Here is a 15,706-nt window from a genome sequence, read left to right as displayed (position 1 = left end):
AGACAGACAGACACAAAGACAGCTATTGCTTCCAAATGTTCCACTAGAGCTGCTTTAAATCAGGCCTTTGTTTCTTATCCCAGTCTGTCTGTCTCTGTCTCTCATGTGTATATGCTAAGATTTATCTTACGCATGCAATGTTTGCCTGTGATGAACTTATGTGTAGCACAAGAATACACGAGCCCATGGAAGCCAGAAGAGGGCATCAAATCCCTAAAAAATGGAAGAACAACAAATGTTCTTAACTCCTGAGCCATTTCTTCAGCTCTACATACTAAGTACATCTTTATTGTTGTTGCTACTTTAAAGATTTATTTTACATGCGAGTGTTTGGCCTGTATGTGTATATGTGTATTACATGTGTGCCTTGTGCCCAAAGAGTTCAGAAGTGATTACCAGATCCTTGGAACTGGAGTCATGGGTGGTTGTGAGCCACCACATGGGTGCTGGGAATCAAACCTGGGTCCTCTGCAAGAGCGAGTGTTCTCATCCACTGGTTCTGTATTTCAAGGCTTTAGGAACTTCTGATAGTTACCTTGCTGAACCCTGGACCATAACCAGGGCTACAATGCTGATTCTTCTAAGCTGGCACTGTACCCTGTGGAAATTCTCATTTTTGATATTTATGCCTATCTGCCCCGTTGTCAGTGGCCATCAGGCAACATCAGTGACAACCTGGGCAGCACCGACTGGTGCTGGCCTTCATGCCTTATGCTTTCTGGAAGAACATGATGCTTTGTTGTTGTTGCTTTTATTTTACTGGGGTGTGTTTTGCATTTTTGTTTTAATAGATCTATGATAGGTAGCTGTGGTGGCTAGTTTTAGTGGTCAGGGCTGAAAGCATGCAGAATTCTCTGGGAAGGCAGGCAGGCACATGAGGGACTGTCGTCAGATCAGCTTGGTCTGCAGACATGCCTGTGGAGGACTGTGGATGACATCAGTAGTTGAGGGAAGACTCAAACCACCCTATGCGGCCGCCATTCTCTATTGAGGTGAGCTTTATTCGCTCTGGACTGTGACTAACTGCTTCAGGTTCCTGCTCTGATTTTCCCAGTGAGAAACTCAAACCCTTTCCCCTGGGTTTCTTTTTGTCAGAGCAATTTACCAATACAGCAAAACTTAGAAACGAAACTAAGACAGTAGCCCAGGGCCATGGGAAGTGTACATGTAGAGGTCAGAGAGCAATTCTGTGGAGTCAGTTCTCTCCTTCCAACTCAGTGGATACCAGGGATCAAACTCAGGTTGCCAGGCCAGAACAGTAAGTACTCCCACCCGCTGAGCCATCCATCTGACTCTGACTTAAGCTTTAAAAAGTTCATTTTGAGCCGGGCGTGGTGGCACACACTTTAATCCCAGAACCTGGGAGGCAGAGTCAGGCGGATTTCTGAGTTCGAGACCAGCCTGGTCTACAAAGTGAGTGCCAAGATAGCCAGGGCTACACAGAGAAACCCTGTCTCAAAAAACAAACAAACAAAAAAAAGTTCATTTTGGGGCTGTAGAGCTGAGTCAGCTGTTTATGGCACTGGCTGCTGGTCTTCCAGAGAACCCTCTCCCCAGCGCCTGCATGTTGGCTCACAACTGTCTGTAACTCCAGTTCTAGGGAATACAACAGTGGCCCACAAGTGGGGCACTGACATACATGTAGGCAAAACAACCATATATATAAAATAAATAAACATTTTAAATTATTTCAACACGTACTGAAATGATCACCTGGCTTTTCTATTGCAACAGCAAATTATATTAATAGAGTTCTCTTGCTGTTTCTTCTGGAAGAAGGACTACTGGGGAATATGTACAGGTGCTGCATTGGGTATATATAGAACTGGGTTTATGAGATGAGATACCAGCTCTTTTATCTGCCTTCTGCAACTAGGGTTGGCCTGAGCTCATCTGATAAATGGAGAGAGGTGCCTGCAACTGCTCTAAAGTGTCTACGCAGTGGGGACACCCCGCACTCTGCAGGGTCGCCAGAGTCGGTCTATGACAGGGAAGGGGCTCTGGTCCAGAACAGAGACAGAAAACGCACTCAACATAGGCCTCACCGTCCATGACTCAGCTGCAGTTCCTGCTGCGTCTGCATTCTGGCCTGTTCCCATGACAAGGGAACATGGTATTTTCTTAAAAGGCTTTTGAAAAAATACACACATATTTGACCATCTTCACTCAGCGCCTCTGAGAAAACAGTACAAGAACATATTTTTAGAAATCACATATATATATATATATAGATATAGATATAGATATAGATATAGATATAGATATAGATATAGATATAGATATAGATATATGGAGTAACAGATGACCACTTGATATTCGCTTAAAGGCAAACCTCACTAATGTAACTTCCGTGCTCGGATGGGACATGCATTCGTGTAGATTGTAAAGGGATAGGAATAACTCGCAGAGCTGTGCCTCTAAGAGCTAACCTAGGAGGCCTATTCCAGGGAAGGCAGGCTGTGCTCTCCTAAGACCTTTTCTTGGTTTTTTGTTTGTTTGTTTTGAGACAGGGTTTCTCTGTGCAGCCCTGACTGTCCTGGAACATGCTCTACAGACTGACCATGCTGGCCTCAAACTCGGAGACCTGCCTGCCTCTGCATCCTTGGTGCAGGGAATAAAGGCATGCACAACATATCTGGCCCTGTTTGTGTTTTTTAAACAGGGTCTCTCTATATAGTCCTGGCTATCCCATAACTTGCTAGGTAAACCAGGCTGGCCTCAAATTCACAAGAGATCCTCCTGCATGTTGGAATTAAAGATATAGACCACCATGCCCAGTCAAACCTTAGTGCTTCAAAAGTTTCTAAGATTATTCTGGTCTAATTTAAAACAAAAGAGTGGAGATGGTTTTGTTTGGCTTGCCAGAGCTACACAATGAGACCCTATTTAAAATAAACTAACTAACTAGCTAACTAACTAAAATCTCACTCCCCCCGCCCCCTTTTTGGTAAAATTAGCCTAGGGAAGTCTCATGACTTTCAGTCCCCAAACCCTGAACAACAACTACCTAATGTGACAGGGAGCCTGGGGGGTGTCCAGTCCCTCAGCTTATGATTGATGCATAAGGTGATGATGTCATCCCACGGGATCTCGGCAACAGAAGGCCCCAACTCCTGGCCTGGAGAGAGGCTCTTGTTCTTCCACTTCTGGTATGTTCTGCACAGCAGGTTCTCCACCTGAGACTGGAGGACAGGCTGTGTCTGGCATGAGCTGGGAATCTGGGAGGTGTACTGAATGACCATGGAACACACAGGGAGCCAGGGGGCTGCAGAGAGAGTTACAGGTGTGACCAACAATCAGTGAACACGAAATATTATTAATGCTGTTTTCTTGGTAGAGGGCTACTGTGGGTAAGTCCACAAGCTTTGTCAGGTGAATAGTAAGCAGGCTCCCTCCTTCCCAGTGCCATTAACATAGGAAAGAGCAGCCCCTGCAGCACCAGGTTTGAGTCAGCCTTGGCTATCTGTGGAGTCTGCATCAAACAGCCCAGAGGCCTCATCCCCCAGGCACGGTAGGCACAGTCAGGCTTTAAAGGAACAGTGACCTACACTAGCACTTAAATGCTGTCAGAGCAGCAGGGCCAGCAGCTCAGAGGCAGTCACAGAAGTCTCATGCTTTTCAGCTGGCCTAGCTCTTCTGTGAGCAGCACCCGTGGGACAGTCCCAGGACTGTCCTGGGGAAAAGGACAACAGCTCCCACCCCATAAAATCCTGGTTCATCCTAACCCAGAAACCCAAAGGCTGATGCAGATAGGTACACAGTAGAAGTGGACTGCAGACTTCACACTGGAATCCACCCCCTGGTATAGTGTCTCTACAACAAGGAGAAGAGGAGGCTAGCCCTCCACTCCTCCCTCAGGGTGGGTACATACCCCCTGGGGGTGGAAGGTCCATCTGTGGAAGCTGGAACCCGAGCACAGCTTGCTTCAGCCATGCTAGATGCTCTGGTGAGTTCCAGTGCAGGTGAGGAAGCAGCTGGCTGCCTCCCACTTCGGCAAATTCCATGACAGGCCAGGAGATGTCACACAGCTGCTCAGAGGACACCACAGAGGCCAGGAACTGCAGCACACTGTTGAACAACTCAATAATGGTGCTAGGCTCCTGGGAGGGCAGGCTAGCCAGGCGCCTTTCTCTCCTGTCGTGGAAAAACCGACCACTGAACTCGCGGCTGATCCCATCCTCAACATACTGAACAAGGGTCTGGCAGCAAAGGTCTGGGGCTTGAGGACATCGGGAGATCAGCCACTGGACTGCTCCAGAAACCTGAGGGTCAAGACAATTGGGAGAGATCTGTTCAAACAAGTCACACTCATTTTAAAAAGTAGTTTTCGAAAGGGGCTTAGCACTCTGCCCATGGCTGTTTTAGGAAAATGCCCCAACAACAAAATCTCAGCCGCTGCAGGAAAGGGCACAAGGCCTCTGCGTGCCTGAGTCTGGGTTTCTAGAGCCTTGTGGATATGTCTCCCAGAGGCACCACAGAGGGCCCCACGAGTCTTACCTAACTAGTAAGTGGGGCCTGCAGAGCCCTCCTGGAAGGACCAAGGACCTCATGAGGGCTTCCTCACCACCCACAGGAGCAGAGCCACTCCATCTTATTCCTAGAACTAGCGTCGTCGCTGAACGCCAGGCAGCTTCCTCATGCTCTGCCATTACCTCCTCCTGTCCAGCTTTGGTTTGGCTTTCATCGAGTGCTGGAGATAAAACCTAGGACATTGTGGGGGGCGCTATGGGGGACTTTTGGGATAACATTGGAAATGTAATTGAGGAAAATATGTAATAAAAATATTAAAAATTAAAAAAAAAAAAAACCTAGGACATTCTTACATGTCAAGTGGGACTGTGCCCCTGAGCTACATCCTCTGGCCGCATGTAATCCCTACACTTCTTTCCTAAACCATTTTTAGCAGACCTTTCCAGGAAGTCTCAGGTAATATTACTTCTTTATATTTTGTAAAAGCTTTCATTCTAAAAAATAATTAGATAAATCTGACCTTCAGATGTAATATATAAATGGTCATTTTAAATTCATAAAAGCAAAGCCAAGGCTGGGCGTGGTGGTGCACGCCTTTAATCCCAGCACTCAGGAGGCAGAGGCAGGCCGATTTCTGAATTGGAGGCTAGCCTGGTCTACAAAGTGAGTTCCAGGACAGCCAGGGCTACACAGAGAAACCCTGTCTCGAAAAAACCAAAAAACAAAAAAAAAAACAAAGCAAAGCCAAAAAACTTATTTAACATATTACTGAAACCATACTATGGGTGTTTTTTAAATTTTATTTTTATTCCTGCCTGTATCTTTAGAAATGTGTGTGTGTATAAAACATAAGATTAAAATGGAAATCACTAATATAAGCTGGACAGGACGGTACAGGCCTATACTCTCACACAAGAAGAAGAGGAAGAGGAAGAGGAGGAGGAAGAGGAAGCGGAAGCATCACTTCTAGGTTACCCTGACTGCCTAGCAAACTTGAGGTCAGCCTGCCCTACATGCCAGCGTCTCAAAATCCAAAGAACAACCACGTACATAGCACTGCAGACGGATGAGAAGAGAAGTCAACAAGTACCCGACAGACCTTTACAAGGTGAGACCGTACCTTCAGTGTGCCTTGTAAATCAGTAACAGAGTCAGGAATCTCAACAACGATGTAATCGGAAATCAGCTTGGCTGAAACCAAATCCTGCAACATCAGACCTTGAAGAGAAACAGGAAGCCCCATGTAATAATACTCATTTGCACATGCGACACATCCCAAGCTAGCCGTGGCCCTGCGCTGTGGACACAACAAATAAGGCACTAACCCCAAAGCTCCCCACACTGCTCTGCCGGCCATCCATCACACTCAAGCCCCACCCACTTCTTAAAGGTGCGGGATCAGGAACGGGGCTTCCTTCACACACCGTCCTCTACTGCCCTGCCCGCGGAGTCCCCTCTGGAGCTGGGCACGAGGACCACCAGCGGCAGGGCAGGCTGGAAGGGCTTGGCCTGCAGAAGCTGCTTGAGCTGCAGTAAAGCCGACAGCCAGGACAGGTCCTCCTCCGCCACATCCTCACTCTTCACTTTTGGGGGAAGCAGCAGCATGAGCCCACTGGCTCCCAACAGGTCCTTCCGGGTCTCCACAGCATCAAGGGCACTGTCACTAAGGGTGCCACGAGCCACCTGCAACAAAATCAAAGATGTGAGGGTGAATGTACCAGAGGACAACACAGGAGACAGTCTGCCTCAGCAGAGCTGCAGAGCTCCATTCACCATGCGTTCACTGTGCCCTGGACAGTCCTTCAAAGACAAAGCCGGGCCACACATGGCGGCGGCACACGCCATTAGTCCCAGCACTCAGGTGGATCTCTGAATTCGAGGGCAGCCTAGTCTACGTTGCAAGTTCTAGGACAGTGAGTGTGAGGGCTACACAGAGAAGCCCAACCCAACCCAACCCAACCCAAACCGAACCAAACCAAACCAAACCAAACCAAACCAAACCAAACCAAACCAAACCAAGAAAAAGCAGAGAGAGAATATAAGATAAGTATACTTTCATGAGGAAAGCAATCAGAAAATTTCCCCCTCCATGTCCTTTGTTCAGAATCATCTAAAGGACACATGTCAGGCAAGGGGCTAAACCAAGAAAAGGTATTGTTACTATCACCAACACCAACATCAGACAAGCACTAGCCATTGTTCCAAGACCATATGCACAAATTTACTTCAAACCCAAGGGCCTACTAAGCAGAGCCCTAGCAAAGGAAATACACCGTGTTGGGAACTTTAATTAGTAGGAATATTGTGTTTAAATGAAATAAGGGCTAAGAAACCTGTCAAAATCAAAGAGCTATCAAAATGACATTAACAGGGATGAGTGCTCGCAATAAAACAAAAAGGGGCCTAAGGTCTGCTGTTGGCTAGAGGCTGCAGCTTGAGTCAAGCAAAAGATAAAGTAGAAGGGAGTACTGTAGAGTGTATCACATTCTCAAGGAGGTGTGTGGCAGCCAAGGCTCAGTGCTTGCTGTAGTCTGGCCCTCAGGAGCCAAGTATTTACTGCTTGGCCTCCAGCTTGGCACGACTGGGAGATGGAGGGATACTGAAGAGGTGGGATCTGTGGAGATCTGAGGTCACTGGGGACATGCCTTTGAAGGACTGTGGGCTGCCAACCTCCTCAGCTGTGTCCTGGCTGTCAAGTGTACATTTTTCTTCTTGTATGTGCGTCTTCAGAAAAGCAACAAGGGCATCAGTCATGGACTAAAACCTTCAATACTATGAGTGAAAGTAAGCTTCCCCTCTTAAAAAATGGATTATATCTGGATAATATTATATATTATTATTTGTAACCACGACAGAGAGCGAGTACATTGCTCTCCCAGAATCTGTACTAAAACCTTACACCAAGTAGATGGCTGTGGTATATTCATCAAGATGTAAAGAAAAACAGACAATGGCATTTACTTCTGATCATCTCAGAGTCATTGAAAACCACTTTTGAGAATAAATAGTAATTTATAATTTCAGAGACATCTGAAGATAGAAAATGAAACCTAGAGATACGTACATGAAGTGACTGTCACTCACCTTTATACACACGTTGACAGAAACTGTTTGATCCCCTTTACTACTGAGTGTATTAAAGACTGAGAGGGTCTGGATATCACCAGCATTATCTCCTATGTCACCCACCATGCTGTCATCTCCTGTGAATTTGACCTTTAACCAGTTTTCTAGTATTCTGTAGATGAAAGAAAGTAACATTTCAGGGAATGTCTAATTTTAAAATGACTTACAGAAATCCTCAGGAAAACAAGAGAAATACCATATGGATACAGGGTCCCAGACACCAAATCTAATTGTGAAGCTCACAAAACAGGTTATCATTTTAAAATGGAGGTTGGCCCTCTACTGGGTTATTTACTTGGGTAAGTGGAAAGGACAGTCGTGAAATTGGCTCATTCTAATGAGACTGAAAACTGTGAGCTGAAAAGGAAAGGACCCGAGCAATAGAAACTATCCCTGGAGTTACACATACCCATTTCAGTAAGGTGAGTTGGTGCACACCTTTAATGCCAGCAATTGGGAGGCAGAGGCAGCTGGATCTCTGTGTTTGGGGCCAGCATGATCTACGTAGCAAGTTCCAGGCCAGTCAGGATACATAGTGAGTGAGACCTTGTCTCAAAACAACCACCACCACCACCACCGCCACCACCGCCGCCACCGCCGCCACCGCCACCGCCACCGCCACCACCACGGAACTATTTTCCAGAATCAAACTTGTGATCCTGGGCCAGTGAGACAGCTCAGTAGATAAAAGACACTGCGGCCACGCTGCCAACTGAGTTCTACCCCTAGAATGCAGATGGTGTAAGGCAGGGGTTCTCAACCTGTGGGCTGCAACCCCTTTAGGGGGACCGAACAATCCTTTCACAGGGGTCCCTAAGACCATTGGAAAACACAGATATTTATGATTCCTAACAACAGCAAAATGACAGTTATGAAGTAGCAATTAGAAGTTTTATGGTTGAGGGCCACCACAGTGTGAGGAGCTGTACTAAAGAGTCACAGCACTAGGAAGTTTGAGAGCAGATTTCTCCCCTGTGGCACATGCAAACAAACAAACAAATATTCCTCAGGGCTAGAAAGATGATGGCTCAGCAGTAAAGAGCACTGGATGCTCTTACAAAGATCCTGGGTTCAACTCCCAGCAAACTCAGGGCAGCTAACTCCAGCTCCAGAGGATCTGATGCCTTCTTCTGGCCTCTATGGGCACTGCAAGCACAAGGTGCACAAATATACATGCCGGCCAGAATCTTAAATAATGTAGATACTAATCAGGACACAATACCATACATAGGTTTAAATAATCCTCAACTCTTAAAGCTTTTAGACTTACATGGAATAATGCCTAGTACGTGGAAAAATGATAAAAATCTAAATACAGATCATGAGCAAAGTACAGAGACACAAGCCTTTAGTGTCCACCCCCACAAACATCCTGCCTGCCTGCAACTCTCAACAGCGCAATCCTCCTCCGGATCAGTATCCACTCCCCATACAGGAAACTGCTGACCTGCCAGGACTCTCGGGAGTCTGCTCTTCGCCATCAGGCAACACCAGCACCAGTTTCCAAAACCTTCGCTTCTGCTTCATGGGGAGGTGCTCAGACACAAAGGACGGCAGGTCCAGAGGTGTCCATGCAGCATTCCTGGAAGGGGCAGATCACCATGAGCCAATATGCAGTACCCAAGCAGGAACAACTCAAACAGTGAGAATGACGGACAGACCTCAGCAGCTGCTGGTGGAAGTGCTGGACCTTTATCTGGTGAGCTGTCTTGTTTCTAAGCCGCCTCAACCTACAAATAACAAAAAAAGAAAGACAAGGACTACAAAAGGGAAGAAACGAGTAGTATTTACTTCCCCAGTACCAGAAATGGACTACAGACCTCACGTCTCATGCTCAGCAGTAGCTGACCAATACAAACAGACCTCAAGGGTTTGTTTTGTTATTGTTATCTTTTGTTTTTAAGAGAGAGAAAGAATCTAGGAGAAGTTAGGGGAGAGGAAAGAACACAATCAAAATATACTGTATGAAAAAATTTAAAATAAGTAATAAATAGTATTTATTGATATTTCTAAGTGAAAAGTAATTGCTCAATGTCTCCTGGGGGAGAATATTTAGACTCTGATAAAATAATGGGTCACCCAACCCCATCAAATGTCTGCTGCACTATTCACTGTGAGCTGGCTATGAGAAACAGACAAAATCCTGCCCTCCTAGAGCACGCTCTCATGGAAGAGAAGAGCCTCTGTGCCGGCTAGTGTGGTTCACAGAACATGCCTACATACCAGGCATGGTGATGCACACCTTTGATTCCCAGCACTTGAAAGGCAGAGGCAGGTGATCTCTGAGTTGAAGGCTGGCCAGGCAGCCAAGGCTACATGGAGAAACCCTGTCTCAGAAAAAAACAACCAACCAACCAACCAACCAACCAAACAAAACCAAAGTTAACTATGACTTCAGGAAGCCAGACTGTGTCATAACAGTCATGGGTCAGAGTAAGGCCCCTAACCCCTGACTTCAGAGTATGGGCCTGACTATAATCTCTAGTTACATACAGCACAAAGATGACCTGGGGATCTAACTGACCAGACAAAACCTTAGGAGAAATTGCTCAGTGAGAACCTCCTGTGATGACCAGAGGAAGAGACATAACCCCATCAGGGTAAGCCTACGACACCTCCATACTGCCCCCTAAGGCCTGCCCGCTGGGAGGCAGGACAGCTGTGAAAGCTCCCTGTACAAACAAACAAACAGCACTGGCACTGTGCCTACAGAGAAACACCAAGCCCGAGATGCTATGAGTGGACAGTTTGGGCCTCAGGAACTGCACTGAATGGGAAACTAGGAGGAACAGCAACGAGGGCCTGGATGGGGGTGACACAGAAAGAAGGGACTCTGCCAGAGGAGATGGAGGTGGATGGAGCAGTGAAAGGAGCACAGTAGGAGCAGTGTTTGGAAGCAGATTCGGGGCAGGCTACCAACAGAACCTAAGCCTTTCAAGGTCATGCAGAACTTGAGCCTCCCTTCCTAGTGGTAGAGGAGTCACAGGCTCAGAACTGTGGGAAACACAGCCTTCAAGATGCATTCCTGTGTCAGTCCTCACTTTCTGGCTCCACCCATCTTTAGCAGCAAAGTCATCAGTCTAACTCAAGCTAAAACTTGCTGGGCATGAAGCCCTGAGGCCACGCCACTGGGACTGACCTGGTACAGGAGACGCCTACTTTGCCTGCGTGGCCCAGGTCCAAAAGGCCCTTGGCCAGGTTCTCCTCAGTAATGGGGCACTCTGCGCTGGGCACTAGTGCCTGCAGCCGGTCATTCACATCCACACAGCACGGCGCTGCAGGGAAGGCCCGCATCTGACGCCGGAATTTCTTCCGGGCTGCAACAGCCTCCCTCCACCTAGAGGACAAAACAGCATGCGGTTATTGGATGGTGTGTTTAAGGCTCATCCACTGGGGAAAAACAGAGTGCAGTGTATAAATACGGAAATTCGGTTTTGTTTATTTATTTTTTTTTTTAGATTTCTTTATTTTATTTTCATGTATGTGAGTACATGTATACATGTATGTGCACCTTGTACATGACTACGGATGGCTGTGAGCCACCAAGCGGGTGCTGGGAACGGAACACAGGTCCTCTGCAGGAGCAGCAGATATTCTTAACCACTAAGCCATCTCTCCAGTCTAATAGTGTGGCTTTGACAATCTTAAGTTTTTTTCTTCAGCAAGAGTGCTTAAAATGAAAATTAATCTCAATTAAAATGTGGGTGTGATAAAAAAACAAAAGCGGTGAGCTGTGAGCTGCTGGACGTAAGTACAAACACTGAATTACCTCTGAAAAGCAATCTGGACACAAATTTAATAGTATAGTGATCCTTCAGACCAGCAACCAGGAATGTAGGTCCCAACAACGTGTGTGAACAGACATGTAAAATGTTAATAAAAGAGAGGTCGCTAAGGCACTGCCACAGCCACAGAGAGCCATGTGACAGTCACTAGAGGGCCAGTCATTTAAAGCACAGACACTCCCAACAGCATACTGCAACACTGTTATAACAGTAACAGAAGAACCTAACACCATGCTACAAAGGTCGGGCCTCCACCTTTTATTGGACAGTTTCTTGAAGGGTACCAGTAGCTGCTACTTCTGAAGGACAGTGGTCTGTCCTAGGAAGTTTTCTCCTGGGTGTGTTCCTTTTAATACTGTTGTTACCATCAAGGCCATTATCACTTGCTTTAAATTTCAGTATAAAATGGATCACCCTCCTGCACACATACTACATGAACAGTGAGCCTAAGTAGCACACACTGGGTGCCCCTTACTGCTAAGAGGCCACAGCGATACATGGGCATCTCTGTGCCCCCACCATGCTTGGACTACGCTCACCATTACCCACCCTGAAATGGGCTACACTGTTTAGTTTAGATATATACTGTTTGTATATATTTCTTCATAAACTGATCATTTTCTAGTATGGAGAGAGAAACTCAAACTTAATACCTGAACTTTTTTTTTTAATTTATGACATCACCAAAGTGATATGAATTCATTTTAAAAAATGGACTTAAAATTTAATTTCCTAGCTTAAGATTTCTTAAACTTTTTCTATTTACAATTCCTTTTTCACCCAAGAAATTTGTATATAACCCCTGGTATATAGGTATATAAAATATAGAAATCAAACATTTACTGATAGCTATAAAGAGAATTACTTAAAACAACAATTTGATATATATATATATAATCCTATCATATATTGAATATTAATGTAAATTTGCATACTAAGGACACAAATATGCTTGTTTTGTCTAACATGATGTAACTCAAAATTATACCAATTTGATAGCTGCTGAGGGATAATGATATTAAAATATTATGTCTCTGGAACTTTTTCATGGGCTGGAGAGATGGCTCAGCAGTTAGAGGACCAGGGTTCAGTTCCCAGCACCCACATGGCAGCTCCCAGAGTCTGTGACTTGGGTTTTAGGAGATGAGAGTCTTCCTCTGACCTTTTCTACACTATCTGTGCATTGCATGCACATGGCACACATAAAATAAGTAAATCTTAAAAAAAAAAAAAAATCAAGATTCTGTTTTTTTCCTTAAGTAAACTATTCTAGTACTATAAGGTAAAGCTTTGTCTGAACAGTAAGGGCACTTTAGGTCCTCTATAGAAAGAGCAGTCTTGAGTCACAGACAATGTTCACTCAGATGGGGCACAGCAGTGGAGAATCCTTAGCTGTGTCTCCAGCTGCAGTGACGTGTCAGAGTCATTACACATTGGATTGTGAACTGACCTTGGTCACTGCACGTTCACAGCCTTTTACTGTTGTCATTATATTTCTCTGCAACCCTCACAGTCAGTTACAGAACTCACATTCAAGAAAGTTTGTCCTAGGCTTGTGATATGCTACACAATACTCTCAATATCATGAGAGACCCCTCTACACCTAGCTACTGCCCAGTCAGCCCGGAAAGCAGTCACCCAATACTGCTAAGTGCGTTCTGTTGCTGAGCTATGGTACTGGGAAGGTCAGGGGTAGTAAATGCATTTGCAGCTCACAATGAGTCACCACGGGGGACACCATCATAAAAAGTGTCGCCATTAGGAGCTGGAGAGTTAGTGCTGTGGCTACGTGTTGTTCTTGCAGAGGACCCAGGTTCCATTCCTAGCACTGTAGCAGGTCACATCTGTCTATGACTCTAGTGCCAAAGGATGTGACACCTCTTCTGACATCCTTGGTCTCCAGGCACGCGCGTGGTTCACATACATACGTACATGAAGACAAAGCACTATATACAAAAAAGATAATAAAATAAATCTAAAGCCGGGCGTGGTGGCACACGCCTTTAATCCCAGCATTCGAGAGGCAGAGGCAGGTGGATTTCTGAGTTCGAGGCCAGCCTGGTCTACAAAGTGAGTTCCAGGACAGCCAGGGCTATGCAGAGAAACCCTGTCTCGAAAAACCAAAATAAATAAATAAATAAATCTAAAAAAATGCATGGTTTTGATTTTTTGTTTTTAGAGAGAATATCAGATTTTTGTAAGAGAATACCAGTTTGAAAGATTCACTCATATTAGTGAAGCCATGGTGAATTATTTAATGTATTCAAAGACATTTCCCTGTATCCAGTACAGCCAATAAACAAACAATAAATAAAAAGCAAGTACTCTATAAATATCTGTTCACATACAAGATATTCTAACTCTACTTCAGCTCTCCATTCCTATGAATCTGTGAACCTTTCATGTCTGGCTAATGGAGTTGACAGCTCACATATTATGAACGCGATGAAAGCTCCTGTGTGGGTGAACGTTATCTGTAGGAACACAGCACTAACCGTTGTAGATACTTGCAGAAGCACTGGAGTTCCTGGAGTGTCTCTTTTGCAGTCTGGAAAATTTCCTCAGCAAGAAACAAATCCACCAGGTGTGCACAGACGGCTTCACAACAGCGGGCTACACGGACCTTCTGGTCTATTTCTACTGCACTCCTAAAATAGAGAGCAATGACCATAGAAGCAGCTACACCAAAGAGCACAGCCTGCTTTAAGAATGCGCGTCTGGGTCGGGAATGTCAGCTTGGCACAGCTAGAGTTATATGGAGAGAGAAACCTCCATTGAGAAAATGCCTCCATCCAATTGCCAATGGGCAAGTCTGTAAGGCAGTTTCAACTTCCTTCCATAGTGAGCTGTGATATGGCAGCTGTCCAAGCTGCTTTCAGTCAGTCTCTATCACAGCAATGAAAACCAAATTAGGACAGTATCTGCCTAGCATGTGTAAGGCCCTGGTTCTGACTATTGCACCCACCCTAGAAAAAGCTGGAGTCTGACTTCCTATGGAAATACAGTAACATATATAACATTTCCACTATAAGAAGAAGTTCAAGACTTTTATTTTACTTAAAAGCAGAACACCTGGGAAGAAAAGAGAAAAATGTCATACGGGGTGCCAGATCAAGTCCAAACAGGCCACTGTAACAATCCAGAAATAAAGGTTTAACTCACAAAGGTATGGTAGCCTGCATAAACTTCCTAACCCTAATGCCCAGGAGCCTGAGGTGAGAGTACCACTTGAGCACAGCAGTTGAACCTAACATAACAAGAGGCCACACACAAACTTTACTCTGTCCGGTGGGGAGGGGCCCCAGTGCACCGTGGGTACATGTGGAGGTTGCAGGACAATGTTCTCTCACTTCACTGAGTTGAGTTCTGGAGACTGGCTCCAGGTCACTAAGCTCGGCAGCGAGTGCTTCTGAATTTTTATTTTTAATGACAACTTAGACAACTTCAAAGTCTTACCAGCAATATGTGGTATCTACAATTAGAAGTACCTTCCACACACGCTAAACACTAGTGGCTACTAGGAATGGCTTCCTCTGGTCACACGTTAGTTGCCCTCAGATAAACCTGTATCTCAGACTTTTCTCTTTTTCAAAGAGAGTCTCACTAGTTAACCCCAGCTGACCCAGAATTTGCTTTGTAGTCTGAGGTGGCCTAAAACCTGTTCTCCTCCCCCAGCCTCACAAGTACTGGGATGACAGGCAAGTACTGCTGTACCCAGATACAAAGAGAAACAGTGTTATGTGGTATGCCACCTGTGTTTGGCAGCCTGCAGAGGCCCGGGAGGCGGGGTTACTCATGACTGTGAGTACCTGATGTAGGTCTAGGAATTAAACTCAGGACCTCTGGGTTTAGCAAGCACTCTTAACCACTGAGGTATTTCTCTGACCCAAAAAGAGAAACTTTTAAATAAAAGGATTCTACTAAATAAGGCAGTTAAAAAACAAAAACAAAAACAAAAAAACAAAACCCTATCCCATTAAAGCAGAAGTAACCCTAAGCAGAGGAGACTCGTTCCCAATAACCCACCTTTGCAAGTGCCAGAGACACTCCAGACCGAGCCAGACTCAGACACCCAGTGCCGCAGGCACTTACCTCACATGTCAGCAAGCCCTGGGCTTTTATTTGGGACTAAAAATAAATTCACAGGGCTGGAGAGATGGCTCAGCAGTTAAGAGCACTGACTGCTCTTCCAAAGGTCCTGAGTTCAGGTCCCAGCAACCACATGGTGGCTCACAGCCATCTGTAATGGGATCCGATGCCCTCTTTTGTTGTGTCCGAAGACAACAAATGTGTACTCATGCAGATAAATATTTGAAAAGAAACGG

The 15,706-nt window shown here is 45.5% G+C and overlaps 1 protein-coding gene across 2 annotated transcripts in view; it reads right to left on the bottom strand.

The window, feature by feature from the left end:
- The window catches only part of Mcm3ap (minichromosome maintenance complex component 3 associated protein), a 52,608-nt gene that overhangs the window by 5,509 nt on the left and 31,393 nt on the right, over positions 1–15,706 (bottom strand). For both annotated transcript variants that reach the window (XM_021173990.3, XM_021173988.3), the window contains exons 17-26: positions 13,877–14,029; positions 10,736–10,933; positions 9,258–9,326; positions 9,044–9,178; positions 7,555–7,708; positions 5,895–6,153; positions 5,591–5,688; positions 3,872–4,262; positions 3,008–3,265; positions 2,046–2,175 (exon numbers count right to left, since the gene is read on the bottom strand). In XM_021173990.3, coding sequence (XP_021029649.1) covers positions 2,046–2,175; positions 3,008–3,265; positions 3,872–4,262; positions 5,591–5,688; positions 5,895–6,153; positions 7,555–7,708; positions 9,044–9,178; positions 9,258–9,326; positions 10,736–10,933; positions 13,877–14,029 — 1,845 coding nt within the window. The remainder of the gene's footprint in view (positions 1–2,045; positions 2,176–3,007; positions 3,266–3,871; positions 4,263–5,590; positions 5,689–5,894; positions 6,154–7,554; positions 7,709–9,043; positions 9,179–9,257; positions 9,327–10,735; positions 10,934–13,876; positions 14,030–15,706) is intronic.

This window comes from Mus caroli, unplaced genomic scaffold (genome assembly GCF_978045245.1).
Source record: "Mus caroli unplaced genomic scaffold, Mus_caroli_1 scaffold_9, whole genome shotgun sequence".
NCBI lineage: Eukaryota > Metazoa > Chordata > Mammalia > Rodentia > Muridae > Mus > Mus caroli.
This window is presented reverse-complemented; position numbering and strand designations above follow the sequence as displayed.